The sequence below is a fragment of the Schistocerca nitens genome, chromosome 7 (genome assembly GCF_023898315.1).
Source record: "Schistocerca nitens isolate TAMUIC-IGC-003100 chromosome 7, iqSchNite1.1, whole genome shotgun sequence".
Taxonomy (NCBI): Eukaryota; Metazoa; Arthropoda; class Insecta; order Orthoptera; family Acrididae; genus Schistocerca; species Schistocerca nitens.
Genome location: NC_064620.1, coordinates 469,670,396 through 469,688,826, shown reverse-complemented (window position 1 = coordinate 469,688,826; position 18,431 = coordinate 469,670,396). Strand labels below are relative to the sequence as shown.

Genomic DNA, 18,431 nt, shown 5'->3' with positions numbered 1-18,431 from the left:
CTTGTCCCATGTCTGCGCTTGTCCCATGTCTGCGCTTGTCCCATGTCTGCGCTTGTCCCATGTCTGCGCTTGTCCCATGTCTGCGCTTGTCACCGAGCGAGGTGGCGCAGTGGTTAGCACACTGCACTCGCATTCGGGAGGACGACGGTTCAATCCCGTCTCCGGCCATCCTGATTTAGGTTTTCCGTGATTTCCCTAAATCGCTTCAGGCAAATGCCGGGATGGTTCCTTTGAAAGGGCACGGCCGATTTCCTTCCCCATCCTTCCCTCACCCGAGCTTGCGCTCTGTCTCTAATGACCTCGTTGTCGACGGGACGTTAAACACTAATCTCCTCCTCCTCCTCTGCGCTTGTCCCATGTCTGCGCTTGTCCCATGTCTGCGCTTGTCCCATGTCTGCGCTTGTCCCATGTCTGCGCTTGTCCCATGACTGCGCTTGTCCCATGTCTGCGCTTGTCCCATGTCTGCGCTTGTCCCATGTCTGCGCTTGCCCCATGTCTGCGCTTGTCCCATGTCTGCGCTTGTCCCATGTCTGCGCTTGTCCCATGTCTGCGCTTGTCCCATGTCTGCGCTTGTCCCATGTCTGCGCTTGTCCCATGTCTGCGCTTGTCCCATGTCTGCGCTTGTCCCATGCCTGCGCTTGTCCCATGCCTGCGCTTGTCCCATGCCTGCGCTTGTCCCATGCCTGCGCTTGTCCCATGCCTGCGCTTGTCCCATGCCTGCGCTTGCCCCATGCCTGCGCTTGTCCCATGCCTGCGCTTGTCCCATGCCTGCGCTTGTCCCATGCCTGCGCTTGTCCCATGCCTGCGCTTGTCCCATGCCTGCGCTTGTCCCATGCCTGCGCTTGTCCCATGCCTGCGCTTGTCCCATGCCTGCGCTTGTCCCATGCCTGCGCTTGTACCATGCCTGCGCTTGTCCCATGCCTGCGCTTGTCCCATGCCTGCGCTTGTCCCATGCCTGCGCTTGTCCCATGCCTGCGCTTGTCCCATGCCTGCGCTTGTCCCATGCCTGCGCTTGTCCCATGCCTGCGCTTGTCCCATGCCTGCGCTTGTCCCATGCCTGCGCTTGTCCCATGCCTGCGCTTGTCCCATGCCTGCGCTTGTCCCATGCCTGCGCTTGTCCCATGCCTGCGCTTGTCCCATGCCTGCGCTTGTCCCATGCCTGCGCTTGTCCCATGCCTGCGCTTGTCCCATGCCTGCGCTTGTCCCATGCCTGCGCTTGTCCCATGCCTGCGCTTGTCCCATGCCTGCGCTTGTCCCATGCCTGCGCTTGTCCCATGCCTGCGCTTGTCCCATGCCTGCGCTTGTCCCATGCCTGCGCTTGTCCCATGCCTGCGCTTGTCCCATGCCTGCGCTTGTCCCATGCCTGCGCTTGTCCCATGCCTGCGCTTGTCCCATGCCTGCGCTTGTCCCATGCCTGCGCTTGTCCCATGCCTGCGCTTGTCCCATGCCTGCGCTTGTCCCATGCCTGCGCTTGTACCATGCCTGCGCTTGTCCCATGCCTGCGCTTGTACCATGCCTGCGCTTGTACCATGCCTGCGCTTGTACCATGCCTGCGCTTGTACCATGCCTGCGCTTGTACCATGAATGCGCTTGTACCATGCCGGCGCTTGTACCATGCCGGCGCTTGTACCATGCCGGCGCTTGTACCATGCCGGCGCTTGCCCCATGCCGGCGCTTGCCCCATGCCTGCGCTTGCCCCATGCCTGCGCTTGCCCCATGCCTGCGCTTGCCCCATGCCTGCGCTTGCCCCATGCCTGCGCTTGCCCCATGCCTGCGCTTGCCCCATGCCTGCGCTTGCCCCATGCCTGCGCTTGCCCCATGCCTGCGCTTGCCCCATGCCTGCGCTTGCCCCATGTCTGCGCTTGCCCCACGACTGCGTTTTTCCTATTACTCATGAACCTATCCTACCAACCATTTCCTTCTTCCAGCCAAGGTGTGCCAAAAATTCTCTAGGGGAAAAACGCAAATATTGTGCCATATTTGCGTTGGTGCCGTATTTGCGTTTTTCCCATATTTACGTTTTTCCCATATTTGCGTTTTTCCCATATTTGCGTTTTTCCCATATTTAGGTTTTTCCCATATTTGAGTCTTTCCCATATTTGCGTTTTACCCATATTTGCGTTATACCCATATTTGCGTTTTTCCCATATTTGCGTTTTTCCCATATTTGCGTTTTTCCCATATTTGCGTTTTTCCCATATTTGCGTTTTTCCCATATTTGCGTTTTCCCCATATTTGCGTTTTCCCCATATTTGCGTTTTCCCCATATTTGCGTTTTCCCCCTATTTGCGTTTTCCCCCTATTTGCGTTTTTCCCATATTTGCGTTTTTCCCATATTTGCGTTTTCCCCATATTTGCGTTTTTCCCATATTTGCGTTTTCCCCATATTTGCGTTTTCCCCATATTTGCGTTTTTCCCATATTTGCGTTTTTCCCATGTTTGCGTTTTTCCCATGTTTGCGTTTTTCCCATGTTTGCGTTTTTCCCATGTTTGCGTTTTTCCCATGTTTGCGTTTTTCCCATGTTTGCGTTTTTCCCGTAATTGCGTTTTTCCCATGTTTGCGTTTTACCCATGTTTGCGTTTTTCCCGTAATTGCGTTTCTCCCACGTTTGCGTTTTTCCCACGTTTGCGTTTTTCCCACGTTTGCGTTTCTCCCACGTTTGCGTTTCTCCCACATTTGCGTTTCTCCCACATTTGCGTTTCTCCCACATTTGCGTTTCTCCCACATTTGCGTTTCTCCCACATTTGCGTTTCTCCCACATTTTCGTTTCTCCCACATTAGCGTTTCTCCCACATTTGCGTTTCTCCCACATTTGCGTTTCTCCCACATTTGCGTTTCTCCCACATTTGCGTTTCTCCCACATTTGCGTTTCTCCCACATTTGCGTTTCTCCCACATTTGCGTTTCTCCCACATTTGCGTTTCTCCCACATTTGCGTTTCTCCCACATTTTCGTTTCTCCCACATTTGCGTTTCTCCCACATTTGCGTTTCTCCCACATTTGCGTTTCTCCCACATTTGCGTTTCTCCCACATTTGCGTTTCTCCCACATTTTCGTTTCTCCCACATTTGCGTTTCTCCCACATTTGCGTTTCTCCCACATTTGCGTTTCTCCCACATTTGCGTTTCTCCCACATTTGCGTTTCTCCCACATTTGCGTTTCTCCCACATTTGCGTTTCTCCCATATTTGCGTTTCTCCCATATTTGCGTTTCTCCCATATTTGCGTTTTTTCCATAATTGCGTTTTTCCTATTACTCACGAACCCATCCTACCAACCATTTCCTTCTTCCAGCCAAGGTGTGCCAAAAATACACTAGGGGAAAAACGCAAATATTGTGCCATATTTGCGTTGTTGCCTTATTTGCTTTTTTCCCATATTTGCGTTTTTCCCATATTTGCGTTTTTCCCATATTTGCGTTTTTCCCATATTTGCGTTTTTCCCATATTTGCGTTTTTCCCATATTTGCGTTTTTCCCATATTTGCGTTTTTCCCATATTTGCGTTTTTCCCATATTTGCGTTTTTCCCATATTTGCGTTTTTCCCATATTTGCGTTTTTCCCATATTTGCGTTTTTCCCATATTTGCGTTTTTCCCATATTTGCGTTTTTCCCATATTTGCGTTTTTCCCATATTTGCGTTTTTCCCATATTTGCGTTTTTCCCATAATTGCGTTTTTCCCATAATTGCGTTTTTCCCATAATTGCGTTTTTCCCATAATTGCGTTTTTCCCATAATTGCGTTTTTCCCATTACTCATGAACCCATCCTACCAACCATTTCCTTCTTCCAGCCAAGGTGTGCCAAAAATTCTCTAGGGGAAAAACGCAAATATTGTGCCATGTTTGCGTTGGTGCCGTATTTGCGTTTTTCCCATATTTGCGTTTTTCCCATATTTGCGTTTTTCCCATATTTGCGTTTTTCCCATATTTAGGTTTTTCCCATATTTGAGTCTTTCCCATATTTGCGTTTTACCCATATTTGCGTTATACCCATATTTGCGTCTTTCCCATATTTGCGTTTTTCCCATATTTGCGTTTTTCCCATATTTGCGTTTTTCCCATATTTGCGTTTTTCCCATATTTGCGTTTTCCCCATATTTGCGTTTTCCCCATATTTGCGTTTTCCCCATATTTGCGTTTTCCCCCTATTTGCGTTTTCCCCCTATTTGCGTTTTTCCCATATTTGCGTTTTTCCCATATTTGCGTTTTCCCCATATTTGCGTTTTTCCCATATTTGCGTTTTCCCCATATTTGCGTTTTCCCCATATTTGCGTTTTTCCCATATTTGCGTTTTTCCCATGTTTGCGTTTTTCCCATGTTTGCGTTTTTCCCATGTTTGCGTTTTTCCCATGTTTGCGTTTTTCCCATGTTTGCGTTTTTCCCGTAATTGCGTTTTTCCCATGTTTGCGTTTTACCCATGTTTGCGTTTTTCCCGTAATTGCGTTTCTCCCACGTTTGCGTTTTTCCCACGTTTGCGTTTTTCCCACGTTTGCGTTTCTCCCACGTTTGCGTTTCTCCCACATTTGCGTTTCTCCCACATTTGCGTTTCTCCCACATTTGCGTTTCTCCCACATTTGCGTTTCTCCCACATTTGCGTTTCTCCCACATTTGCGTTTCTCCCACATTTGCGTTTCTCCCACATTTGCGTTTCTCCCACATTTGCGTTTCTCCCACATTTGCGTTTCTCCCACATTTGCGTTTCTCCCACATTTGCGTTTCTCCCATATTTGCGTTTCTCCCATATTTGCGTTTCTCCCATATTTGCGTTTTTTCCATAATTGCGTTTTTCCTATTACTCACGAACCCATCCTACCAACCATTTCCTTCTTCCAGCCAAGGTGTGCCAAAAATACACTAGGGGAAAAACGCAAATATTGTGCCATATTTGCGTTGTTGCCGTATTTGCTTTTTTCCCATATTTGCGTTTTTCCCATATTTGCGTTTTTCCCATATTTGCGTTTTTCCCATATTTGCGTTTTTCCCATATTTGCGTTTTTCCCATATTTGCGTTTTTCCCATATTTGCGTTTTTCCCATATTTGCGTTTTTCCCATATTTGCGTTTTTCCCATATTTGCGTTTTTCCCATATTTGCGTTTTTCCCATATTTGCGTTTTTCCCATATTTGCGTTTTTCCCATAATTGCGTTTTTCCCATAATTGCGTTTTTCCCATAATTGCGTTTTTCCCATAATTGCGTTTTTCCCATAATTGCGTTTTTCCCATTACTCATGAACCCATCCTACCAACCATTTCCTTCTTCCAGCCAAGGTGTGCCAAAAATTCTCTAGGGGAAAAACGCAAATATTGTGCCATGTTTGCGTTGGTGCCGTATTTGCGTTTTTCCCATATTTGCGTTTTTCCCATATTTGCGTTTTTCCCATATTTGCGTTTTTCCCATATTTAGGTTTTTCCCATATTTGAGTCTTTCCCATATTTGCGTTTTACGCATATTTGCGTTATACCCATATTTGCGTCTTTCCCATATTTGCGTTTTTCCCATATTTGCGTTTTTCCCATATTTGCGTTTTTCCCATATTTGCGTTTTTCCCATATTTGCGTTTTTCCCATATTTGCGTTTTCCCCATATTTGCGTTTTCCCCATATTTGCGTTTTCCCCATATTTGCGTTTTCCCCCTATTTGCGTTTTCCCCCTATTTGCGTTTTTCCCATATTTGCGTTTTTCCCATATTTGCGTTTTCCCCATATTTGCGTTTTTCCCATATTTGCGTTTTCCCCATATTTGCGTTTTCCCCATATTTGCGTTTTTCCCATATTTGCGTTTTTCCCATGTTTGCGTTTTTCCCATGTTTGCGTTTTTCCCATGTTTGCGTTTTTCCCATGTTTGCGTTTTTCCCATGTTTGCGTTTTTCCCATGTTTGCGTTTTTCCCGTAATTGCGTTTTTCCCATGTTTGCGTTTTACCCATGTTTGCGTTTTTCCCGTAATTGCGTTTCTCCCACGTTTGCGTTTTTCCCACGTTGGCGTTTTTCCCACGTTTGCGTTTCTCCCACGTTTGCGTTTCTCCCACATTTGCGTTTCTCCCACATTTGCGTTTCTCCCACATTTGCGTTTCTCCCACATTTGCGTTTCTCCCACATTTGCGTTTCTCCCACATTTGCGTTTCTCCCACATTTGCGTTTCTCCCACATTTGCGTTTCTCCCACATTTGCGTTTCTCCCACATTTGCGTTTCTCCCACATTTTCGTTTCTCCCACATTTGCGTTTCTCCCACATTTGCGTTTCTCCCACATTTGCGTTTCTCCCACATTTGCGTTTCTCCCACATTTGCGTTTCTCCCACATTTTCGTTTCTCCCACATTTGCGTTTCTCCCACATTTGCGTTTCTCCCACATTTGCGTTTCTCCCACATTTGCGTTTCTCCCACATTTGCGTTTCTCCCACATTTGCGTTTCTCCCACATTTGCGTTTCTCCCACATTTGCGTTTCTCCCACATTTGCGTTTCTCCCATATTTGCGTTTCTCCCATATTTGCGTTTCTCCCATATTTGCGTTTCTCCCATATTTGCGTTTTTTCCATAATTGCGTTTTTCCTATTACTCACGAACCCATCCTACCAACCATTTCCTTCTTCCAGCCAAGGTGTGCCAAAAATACACTAGGGGAAAAACGCAAATATTGTGCCATATTTGCGTTGTTGCCGTATTTGCTTTTTTCCCATATTTGCGTTTTTCCCATATTTGCGTTTTTCCCATATTTGCGTTTTACCCATATTTGCGTTTTTCCCATATTTGCGTTTTTCCCATATTTGCGTTTTTCCCATATTTGCGTTTTTCCCATATTTGCGTTTTTCCCATATTTGCGTTTTTCCCATATTTGCGTTTTTCCCATATTTGCGTTTTTCCCATATTTGCGTTTTTCCCATATTTGCGTTTTTCCCATAATTGCGTTTTTCCCATAATTGCGTTTTTCCCATAATTGCGTTTTTCCCATAATTGCGTTTTTCCCATAATTGCGTTTTTCCCATTACTCATGAACCCATCCTACCAACCATTTCCTTCTTCCAGCCAAGGTGTGCCAAAAATTCTCTAGGGGAAAAACTCAAATATGGGAAAAACGCAAATATTGTGCCATATTTGCGTTGGTGCCGTATTTGCGTTTTTCCCGTATTTGCGTTTTTCCCATATTTGCCTTTTTCCCATATTTGCCTTTTTCCCATATTTGCCTTTTTCCCATAATCACCTTTTTCCCATAATCGCCTTTTTCCCATAATCGCCTTTTTCCCATAATCGCCTTTTTCCCATAATCGCCTTTTTCCCATAATCGCCTTTTTCCCATAATCGCCTTTTTCCCATAATCGCCTTTTTCCCATAATCGCCTTTTTCCCATAATCGCCTCTTTCCCATAATCGCCTCTTTCCCATAATCGCCTCTTTCCCATAATCGCCTCTTTCCCATAATCGCCTTTTCCCCATAATCGCCTTTTCCCCATAATCGCCTTTTCCCCATAATCGCCTTTTCCCCATAATCGCCTTTTCCCCATAATCGCCTTTTTCCCATAATCGCCTTTTTCCCATAATCGCCTTTTTCCCACAATTGCGCTTTTTCCCACAATTGCGCTTTTTCCCACAATTGCGCTTTTTCCCACAATTGCGCCTTTTCCCACAATTGCGCCTTTTCCCACAATTGCGCCTTTTCCCACAATTGCGCCTTTTTCCACAATTGCGTTTTTCACACAATTGCGCTTTTTCCCATAATTGCGTTTTTCCCATAATTGCGTTTTTCCCATGTTTTCGTTTTTCCTATTACTCATCAACCCATCCTACCAACCATTTCCTTCTTCCAGCCAAGGTGTGGCAAAAATTCTCTAGGGGAAAAACGCAAATATTGTGCCATATTTGCGTTGGTGCCATGTTTGTGTTGGTGCCATGTTTGCGTTGGTGCCATGTTTGCGTTGGTGCCATGTTTGCGTTGGTGCCATGTTTGTGTTGGTGCCATGTTTGCGTTGGTGCCATGTTTGCGTTGGTGCCATGTTTGCGTTGGTGCCATGTTTGCGTTGGTGCCATGTTTGCGTTGGTGCCATGTTTGCGTTGGTGCCATGTTTGCGTTGGTGCCTGCCATGTTTGCGTTGGTGCCATGTTTGCGTTGGTGCCATGTTTGCGTTGGTGCCATGTTTGCGTTGGTGCCATGTTTGCGTTGGTGCCATGTTTGCGTTGGTGCCATGTTTGCGTTGGTGCCCGTGTTTGCGTTGGTGCCCGTGTTTGCGTTGGTGCCCGTGTTTGCGTTGGTGCCCGTGTTTGCGTTGGTGCCCGTGTTTGCGTTGGTGCCCGTGTTTGCGTTGGTGCCCGTGTTTGCGTTAGTGCCCGTGTTTGCGTTGGTGCCCGTGTTTGCGTTGGTGCCCGTGTTTGCGTTGTTGCCCGTGTTTGCGTTGTTGCCCGTGTTTGCGTTGGTGCCCGTGTTTGCGTTGGTGCCCGTGTTTGCGTTGGTGCCCGTGTTTGCGTTGGTGCCCGTGTTTGCGTTGGTGCCCGTGTTTGCGTTGGTGCCCGTGTTTGCGTTGGTGCCCGTGTTTGCGTTGGTGCCCGTGTTTGCGTTGGTGCCCGTGTTTGCGTTGGTGCCCGTGTTTGCGTTGGTGCCCGTGTTTGCGTTGGTGCCCGTGTTTGCGTTGGTGCCCGTGTTTGCGTTGGTGCCCGTGTTTGCGTTGGTGCCCGTGTTTGCGTTGGTGCCCGTGTTTGCGTTGGTGCCCGTGTTTGCGTTGGTGCCCGTGTTTGCGTTGGTGCCCGTGTTTGCGTTGGTGCCCGTGTTTGCGTTGGTGCCCGTGTTTGCGTTGGTGCCCGTGTTTGCGTTGGTGCCCGTGTTTGCGTTGGTGCCCGTGTTTGCGTTGGTGCCCGTGTTTGCGTTGGTGCCCGTGTTTGCGTTGGTGCCCGTGTTTGCGTTGGTGCCCGTGTTTGCGTTGGTGCCCGTGTTTGCGTTGGTGCCCGTGTTTGCGTTGGTGCCCGTGTTTGCGTTGGTGCCCGTGTTTGCGTTGGTGCCCGTGTTTGCGTTGGTGCCCGTGTTTGCGTTGGTGCCCGTGTTTGCGTTGGTGCCCGTGTTTGCGTTGGTGCCCGTGTTTGCGTTGGTGCCCGTGTTTGCGTTGGTGCCCGTGTTTGCGTTGGTGCCCGCGATTGCGTTGGTGCCCGCGATTGCGTTGGTGCCCGCGATTGCGTTGGTGCCCGCGATTGCGTTGGTGCCCGCGATTGCGTTGGTGCCCGCGATTGCGTTGGTGCCCGCGATTGCGTTGGTGCCCGCGATTGCGTTGGTGCCCGCGATTGCGTTGGTGCCCGCGATTGCGTTGGTGCCCGCGATTGCGTTGTTGCCCGCGATTGCGTTGTTGCCCGCGATTGCGTTGTTGCCCGCGATTGCGTTGTTGCCCGCGATTGCGTTGTTGCCCGCGATTGCGTTGTTGCCCGCGATTGCGTTGTTGCCCGCGATTGCGTTGTTGCCCGCGATTGCGTTGTTTTCCGCGATTGCGTTTTTTTCCGCGATTGCGTTTTTTTTCCATATTTTCGTTTTTCCTATTACTCATGAACACATCCTACCAACCATTTCCTTCTTCCAGCCAAGGTGTGCCAAAAAATCTCTAGGGGAAAAACGCAAATATGGGAAAAGCGCAAATATTGTGCCATATTTGCATTGGTGCCATATTTGCGTTTTTCCCATATTTGCGTTTTTCCCATATTTGCGTTTTTCCCATATTTGCCTTTTTCCCATATTTGCCTTTTTCCCATATTTGCGTTTTTCCCATATTTGCGTTTTTCCCATATTTGCGTTTTTCCCATATTTGCTTTTTTCCCATATTTGCGTTTTTCCCATATTTGCTTTTTTCCCATAACTCATGAACCCATCCTACCAACCATTTCCTTCTTCCCGCTGAGGTGTGCCAAAAATTCTCTAGGGGAAAAACGGAAATATTGCGCCATATTTGCGTTGGTGCCATATTTGCGTTGGTGCCATATTTGCGTTGGTGCCATATTTGCGTTGGTGCCATATTTGCGTTGGTGCCATATTTGCGTTGGTGCCATATTTGCGTTGGTGCCATATTTGCGTTGGTGCCATATTTGCGTTGGTGCCATATTTGCGTTGGTGCCATATTTGCGTTTTTCCCGTATTTGCAATTTTCCCGTATTTGCGTTTTTCCCGTATTTGCGTTTTTCCCTTATTTGCGTTTTTCCCATATTTGCGTTTTTCCCATATTTGCGTTTTTCCCATATTTGCGTTTTTCCCATATTTGCGTTTTTCCCATATTTGCGTTTTTCCCATATTTGCGTTTTCCCATATTTGCGTTTTTCCCATATTTGCGTTTTTCCTATAATCTCAGTGTTCCCATAATCGCCTTTTTCCCGCAATTGTGCTTTTTCCCGCAATTGTGCCCTTTCCCGCAATTGCGCCTTTTCCCATAATTGCGTTTTTCCCATAATTGCGTTTTTCCCATAATTGCGTTTTTCCCATAATTGCGTTTTTCCCATAATTGCGTTTTTCCCATAATTGCGTTTTTCCCATAATTGCGTTTTTCCCATATTTTCGTTTTTCCTAATACTCATCAACCCATCCTACCAACCATTTCATTCTTCCAGCCAAGGTGTGCCACAAATTCTCTAGGGGAAAAACGCAAATATTGTGCCATATTTGCGTTGGTGCCGTATTTGCGTTTTTCCCACATTTGCGTTTTTCCCATATTTGCGTTTTTCCCATATTTGCGTTTTTCCCATATTTGCGTTTTTCCCATAATTTGCGTTTTTCCCATAATTTGCGTTTTTCCCATAATTTGCGTTTTTCCCATAATTGCGTTTTTCCCATAATTTGCGTTTTTCCCATATTTGCGTTTTTCCCATATTTGCGTTTTTCCCATATTTGCGTTTTTCCCACAATTGCGCCTTTTCCCGCAATTGCGCCTTTTCCCAAAATTGCGTTTTTCCCATAATTGCGTTTTTCCCATAATTGCGTTTTTCCCATAATTGCGTTTTTCCCGTAATTGCGTTTTTCCCGTAATTGCGTTTTTCCCGTATTTGCGTTTTTCCCGTAATTGCGTTTTTCCCGTATTTGCGTTTTTCCCGTATTTGCGTTTTTCCCGTATTTGCGTTTTTCCCGTATTTGCGTTTTTCCCATATTTGCGTTTTTCCCATATTTGCGTTTTTCCCATATTTGCCTTTTTCCCATATTTGCCTTTTTCCCATATTTGCCTTTTTCCCATATTTGCCTTTTTCCCATATTTGCGTTTTTCCCATATTTGCGTTTATCCCAAAATCGCCTTTTTCCCCATATTTGCCGTTTTCCCAAAATCGCCTTTTTCCCAAAATCTCCTTTTTCCCATAATCGCCTTTTTCCCAAAATCGCCTTTTTCCCATAATCGCCTTTTTCCCATAATCGCCTTTTTCCCATAATCGCCTTTTTCCCATAATCGCCTTTTTCCCATAATCGGCTTTTTCCCACAATTGCGCTTTTTCCCACAATTGCGCTTTTTCCCACAATTGCGCCTTTTCCCACAATTGCGCCTTTTCCCACAATTGCGCCTTTTCCCACAATTGCGCCTATTCCCACAATTGTGCCTTTTCCCACAATTGCGCCTTTTCCCACAATTGCGCCTTTTCCCACACAATTGCGTTTTCCACACAATTGCGTTTTTCACACAATTGCGTTTTTCACACAATTGCGTTTTTCACACAATTGCGTTTTTCACACAATTGCGTTTTCACACAATTGCGTTTTTCACACAATTGCGTTTTTCACACAATTGCGTTTTTCACACAATTGCGTTTTTCACACAATTGCGTTTTTCACACAATTGCGCTTTTTCCCATAATTGCGTTTTTCCCATGTTTTCGTTTTTCCTATTACTCATCAACCCATCCTACCAACCATTTCCTTCTTGCAGCCAAGGTGTGGCAAAAATTCTCTAGGGGAAAAACGCAAATATTGTGCCATATTTGCGTTGGTGCCATATTTGCGTTGGTGCCATATTTGCGTTGGTGCCATATTTGCGTTGGTGCCATGTTTGCGTTGGTGCCATGTTTGCGTTGGTGCCATGTTTGCGTTGGTGCCATGTTTGCGTTGGTGCCATGTTTGCGTTGGTGCCATGTTTGCGTTGGTGCCATGTTTGCGTTGGTGCCATGTTTGCGTTGGTGCCATGTTTGCGTTGGTGCCATGTTTGCGTTGGTGCCATGTTTGCGTTGGTGCCATGTTTGCGTTGGTGCCATGTTTGCGTTGGTGACATGTTTGCGTTGGTGCCATGTTTGCGTTGGTGCCATGTATGCGTTGGTGCCATGTATGCGTTGGTGCCATGTATGCGTTGGTGCCATGTATGCGTTGGTGCCATGTATGCGTTGGTGCCATGTATGCGTTGGTGCCATGTATGCGTTGGTGCCATGAATGCGTTGGTGCCATGTATGCGTTGGTGCCATGTATGCGTTGGTGCCATGTATGCGTTGGTGCCATGTATGCGTTGGTGCCATGTATGCGTTGGTGCCATGTATGCGTTGGTGCCATGTATGCGTTGGTGCCATGTATGCGTTGGTGCCATGTATGCGTTGGTGCCATGTATGCGTTGGTGCCATGTATGCGTTGGTGCCATGTATGCGTTGGTGCCATGTATGCGTTGGTGCCATGTATGCGTTGGTGCCATGTATGCGTTGGTGCCATGTATGCGTTGGTGCCATGTATGCGTTGGTGCCATGTATGCGTTGGTGCCATGTATGCGTTGGTGCCATGTATGCGTTGGTGCCATGTATGCGTTGGTGCCATGTATGCGTTGGTGCCATGTATGCGATGGTGCCATGTATGCGTTGGTGCCATGTATGCGTTGGTGCCATGTATGCGTTGGTGCCATGTATGCGTTGGTGCCATGTATGCGTTGGTGCCATGTATGCGTTGGTGCCATGTATACGTTGGTGCCATGTATGCGTTGGTGCCATGTATGCGTTGGTGCCATGTATGCGTTGGTGCCATGTATGTGTTGGTGCCATATTTGCGTTTTTCCCATATATGCGTTTTTCCCATAACTCTTGAACCCATCCTACCAACCATTTCCTTCTTCCAGCCGAGGTGTGCCAAAAATTCTCTAGGGGAAGAACGCAAATATTGTGCCATATTTGCGTTGGTGCCATATTTGCGTTGGTGCCATATTTGCGTTGGTGCCATATTTGCGTTGGTGCCATATTTGCGTTGGTGCCATATTTGCGTTGGTGCCATATTTGCGTTGGTGCCATATTTGCGTTGGTGCCATATTTGCGTTGGTGCCATATTTGCGTTGGTGCCATATTTGCGTTGGTGCCATATTTGCGTTGGTGCCATATTTGCGTTGGTGCCATATTTGCGTTGGTGCCATATTTGCGTTGGTGCCATATTTGCGTTTTTCCCATATTTGCGTTTTTCCCATATTTGCGTTTTTCCCATATTTGCGTTTTTCCCAAATTTGCGTTTTTCCCATTTTTGCGTTTTTCCCGTTTTTGCGTTTTTCCCGTATTTGCGTTTTTCCCGTATTTGCGTTTTTCCCGAATTTGCGTTTTTCCCGTATTTGCGTTTTTTCCGTATTTGCGTTGTTTCCGTATTTGCGTTGTTTCCGTAATTGCGTTGTTTCCGTAATTGCGTTGTTTCCGTATTTGCGTTGTTTCCGTAATTGCGTTGTTTCCGTAATTGCGTTGTTTCCGTAATTGCGTTGTTTCCGTAATTGCGTTTTTTCCGTAATTGCGTTGTTTCCGTAATTGCGTTTTTTCCGTAATTGCGTTTTTTCCGTAATTGCGTTTTTTCCGTAATTGCGTTTTTTCCGTAATTGCGTTTTTGCCGTAATTGCGTTTTTGCCGTAATTGCGTTTTTGCCGGAATTGCGTTTTTGCCGTAATTGCGTTTTTGCCGTAATTGCGTTTTTCCCTTATTTGCGTTTTTTCCCGTATTTGCGTTTTTTCCGCGATTGCGTTTTTTCCGCGATTGCGTTTTTTCCGCGATTGCCTTTTTTCCGCGATTGCCTTTTTTTCCGCGATTGCCTATTTTTCCGCGATTGCGTTTTTTCCGCGATTGCGTTTTTTTCTGCGATTGCGTTTTTTTCCGCGATTGCGTTTTTTTCCGCGATTGCGTTTTTTTCCGCGATTGCGTTTTTTTCCGCGATTGCGTTTTTTTCCGCAATTGCGTTTTTTTCCGCAAATGCGTTTTTTTCCGCAATTGCGTTTTTTTCCGCAATTGCGTTTTTTTCCGCAATTGCGTTTTTTTCCGCAATTGCGTTTTTTTCCGCAATTGCGTTTTTTTCCGCAATTGCGTTTTTTCCATATTTTCGTTTTTCCTATTACTCATGAACACATCCTACCAACCATTTCCTTCTTCCAGCCAAGGTGTGCCAAAAATTCTCTAGGGGAAAAACGCAAATATGGGAAAAGCGCAAATATTGAGTCATATTTGCATTGGTGCCGTATTTGCGTTGGTGCCGTATTTGCGTTGGTGCCGTATTTGCGTTGGTGCCGTATTTGCGTTGGTGCCGTATGTGCGTTGGTGCCGTATTTGCGTTGGTGCCGTATTTGCGTTGGTGCCGTATTTGCGTTGGTGCCGTATTTGCGTTGGTGCCGTATTTGCGTTGGTGCCGTATTTGCGTTTGTGCCGTATTTGCGTTGGTGCCGTATTTGCGTTGGTGCCGTATTTGCGTTTTCCCCGTATTTGCGTTTTCCCCGTATTTGCGTTTTCCCCGTATTTGCGTTTTCCCCGTATTTGCGTTTTCCCCGTATTTGCGTTTTCCCCGTATTTGCGTTTTCCCCGTATTTGCGTTTTCCCCGTATTTGCGTTTTCCCCGTATTTGCGTTTTTCCCCGTATTTGCGTTTTTCCCATAATCGCCTTTTTCCCGCAATTGCGCTTTTTCCCGTAATTGCGCCTTTTCCCGCAATTGCGCCTTTTCCCGCAATTGCGCCTTTTCCCGCAATTGCGCCTTTTCCCGCAATTGCGTTTTTCCCATAATTGCGTTTTTCCCATAATTGCGTTTTTCCCATAATTGCGTTTTTCCCATATTTGCGTTTTTCCCGTAATTGCGTTTTTCCCGTAATTGCGTTTTTCCCGAGTTTGCGTTTTTTTCGAGTTTGCGTTTTTTCCGAGTTTGCGTTTTTTCCGAGTTTGCGTTTTTTCCGAGTTTGCGTTTTTTCCGAGTATGCGTTTTTTCGAGTATGCGTTTTTTCCGAGTATGCGTTTTTTCCGAGTATGCGTTTTTTCCGAGTATGCGTTTTTCCTATAACTCATGAACGCATCCTACCAACCATTTCCTTCTTCCAGCCAAGTTGTGCCAAACATTCTCTAGGGGAAAAACGCAAATATGGGAAAAACGCAAAGATTGTGCCATATTTGTGTTGGAGCCGTATTTGCGTTTTTCCCATATTTGCGTTTTTCCCATATTTGCGTTTTTCCCATATTTGCGTTTTTCCCATATTTGCGTTTTTCCCATATTTGCGTTTTTCCCATATTTGCGTTTTTCCCATATTTGCGTTTTTCCCATATTTGCGTTTTTCCATATTTGCGTTTTTCCCATATTTGCGTTTTTCCCATATTTGCGTTTTTCCCATATTTGCGTTTTTCCCATATTTGCGTTTTTCCCTTATTTGCGTTTTTCCCTTATTTGCGTTTTTTCCATGTTTGCGTTTTTTCCATGTTTGCGTTTTTTCCATGTTTGCGTTTTTTCCATGTTTGCGTTTTTTCCATGTTTGCGTTTTTTTCCATGTTTGCGTTTTTTTCCATGTTTGCGTTTTTTTCCATGTTTGCGTTTTTTTCCATGTTTGCGTTTTTTTCCATGTTTGCGTTTTTTTCCATGTTTGCGTTTTTTTCCATGTTTGCGTTTTTTTCCATGTTTGCGTTTTTTTCCATGTTTGCGTTTTTTTCCATATTTGCGTTTTTTTCCATGTTTGCGTTTTTTTCCATGTTTGCGTTTTTTTCCATGTTTGCGTTTTTTCCATGTTTGCGTTTATTCCATGTTTGCGTTTTTTCCATGTTTGCGTTTTTTCCATGTTTGCGTTTTTTCCATGTATGCGTTTTTTCCATGTATGCGTTTTTTCCATACATGCGTTTTTTCCATACATGCGTTTTTTCCATACATGCGTTTTTTCCATACATGCGTTTTTTCCATACATGCGTTTTTTCCATATATACTTTTTTTACATATGCGTTTTTTCCAAATTTTCGTTTTTCCTATAACTCATGAACGCATCCTACCAACCATTTCCTTCTTCCAGCCAAGTTGTGCCAAACATTCTCTAGGGGAAAAACGCAAATATGGGAAAAACGCAAATATTGTGCCATATTTGCGTTGGAGCCGTATTTGCGTTTTTCCCATATTTGCGTTTTTCCCATATTTGCGTTTTTCCCATATTTGCGTTTTTCCCATATTTGCGTTTTTCCCATATTTGCGTTTTTCCCATATTTGCGTTTTTCCCATATTTGCGTTTTTCCCATATTTGCGTTTTTCCCATATTGCGTTTTTCCCATATTTGCGTTTTTCCCATATTTGCGTTTTTCCCATATTTGCGTTTTTCCCATATTTGCGTTTTTCCCATATTTGCGTTTTTCCCATATTTGCGTTTTTCCCATATTTGCGTTTTTCCCATATTTGCGTTTTTCCCATATTTGCGTTTTTCCCCATATTTGCGTTTTTCCCCATAGTTGCGTTTTTCCCATAGTTGCGTTTTTCCCATATTTGCGTTTTTCCTTATTTGCCTTTTTCCCATTTTTGCCATTTTTCCCATTTTTGCCTTTTTCCCATTTTTGCCTTTTCCCCCTTAATTATCTTTTTCCCCTTAATTGCCTTTTTCCCCTTAATTGCCTTTTTCCCCTTAATTGCCTTTTTCCCCTTAATTGCCTTTTTCCCCTTAATTGCCTTTTTCCCCTTAATTGCCTTTTTCCCCTTAATTGCCTTTTTCCCCTTAATTGCCTTTTTTTTTCCCCTTAATTGCCTTTTTCCCCTTAATTGCCTTTTTCCCCTTAATTGCCTTTTCCCCTTAATTGCCTTTTTCCCCTTAATTGCCTTTTCCCCCTTAATTGCCTTTTTCCCCTTAATTGCCTTTTTCCCCTTAATTGCCTTTTTCCCCTTAATTGCCTTTTTCCCCTTAATTGCCTTTTCCCCCTTAATTGCCTTTTCCCCCTTAATTGCCTTTTTCCCCTTAATTGCCTTTTCCCCTTAATTGCCTTTTCCCCCTTAATTGCCTTTTCCCCCTTAATTGCCTTTTTCCCATATTTCCGTTTTTCCCATATTTCCGTTTTTCCTATTACTCATGATCCCTTCCTACCAACCATTTCCTTCTTCCAGCCAAGGTGTGCCAAAAATTCTCTAGGGGAAAAACGCAAATATGGGAAAAACGCAAATATTGTGCCATATTTGCGTTGGTGCCGTATTTGCGTTGGTGCCGTATTTGCGTTTTTCCCGTATTTGCGTTTTTCCCGTATTTGCGTTGGTGCCGTATTTGCGTTTTTCCCGTATTTGCGTTTTTCCCGTATTTGCGTTTTTCCCGTATTAGCGTTTTTCCCGTATTTGCGTTTTTCCCGTATTTGCGTTTTTCCCGTATTTGCGTTTTTCCCGTATTTGCGTTTTTCCCATATTTGCGTTTTTCCCATATTTGCGTTTTTCCCATATTTGCGTTTTTCCCATATTTGCGTTTTTCCCATATTTGCGTTTTCCCCATTTTTGCGTTTTTCCCATATTTGCGTTTTTCCCATATTTGCGTTTTTCCCATATTTGCGTTTTTCCCATATTTGCGTTTTTCCCATATTTGCGTTTTTCCCATATTTGCGTTTTTCCCATATTTGCGTTTTTCCCATATTTGCGTTTTTCCCATATTTGCGTTTTTTCCATAATTGCGTTATTTCCATATTTGCTTTTTTTCTATATTTGCGTTTTTCCCATATTTGCGTTTTTCCCATAATTACCTTTTTCCCATAACTGCGTTTTTCCCATAATTGCCTTTTTCCCTTAATTGCCTTTTTCCCTTAATTGCCTTTTTCCCTTAATTGCCTTTTCCCTTAATTGCCTTTTTCCCTTAATTGCCCTTTTTCCCTTAATTGCCTTTTTTCCCATAATTGCGCTTTTTTCCCATAATTGCGCTTTTTTCCCATAATTGCGCTTTTTTCCCATAATTGCGCTTTTTTCCCATAATTGCGCTTTTTTCCCATAATTGCGCTTTTTTCGCATAATTGCGCTTTTTTCCCATCTCTGCGCTTTTTTCCCATCTCTGCGCTTTTTTCCCATCTCTGCGCTTTTTTCCCATCTCTGCGCTTTTTTCCCATCTCTGCGCTTTTTTCCCATCTCTGCGCTTTTTTCCCATCTCTGCGCTTTTTTTCCCATCTCTGCGCTTTTTTCCCATCTCTGCGCTTTTTTTCCCATCTCTGCGCTTTTTTTCCCATCTCTGCGCTTTTTTTCCCATCTCTGCGCTTTTTTTCCCATCTCTGCGCTTTTTTTCCCATCTCTGCGCTTTTTTTCCCATCTCTGCGC

General features: G+C 45.0%; 1 protein-coding gene across 1 annotated transcript; it reads right to left on the bottom strand.

Annotated features, from left to right (window-relative positions):
• Nucleotides 1-317: 317 nt before the first annotated feature.
• LOC126195698 (hornerin-like) lies at nt 318-1,718 on the bottom strand. Its single transcript, XM_049934326.1, has one exon. The coding sequence runs from the start codon at nt 1,716-1,718 to the stop codon at nt 318-320; it is 1,401 nt and encodes a 466-aa protein (XP_049790283.1).
• Between the last annotated feature and the right edge of the window lie 16,713 nt (nt 1,719-18,431).

Bases quoted from the DNA above. Each gene is read 5' to 3' on its own strand.
- LOC126195698 (XM_049934326.1), bottom strand. From the start codon at position 1,718: ATGGGGCAAGCGCAGGCATGGGGCAAGCGCAGGCATGGGGCAAGCGCC.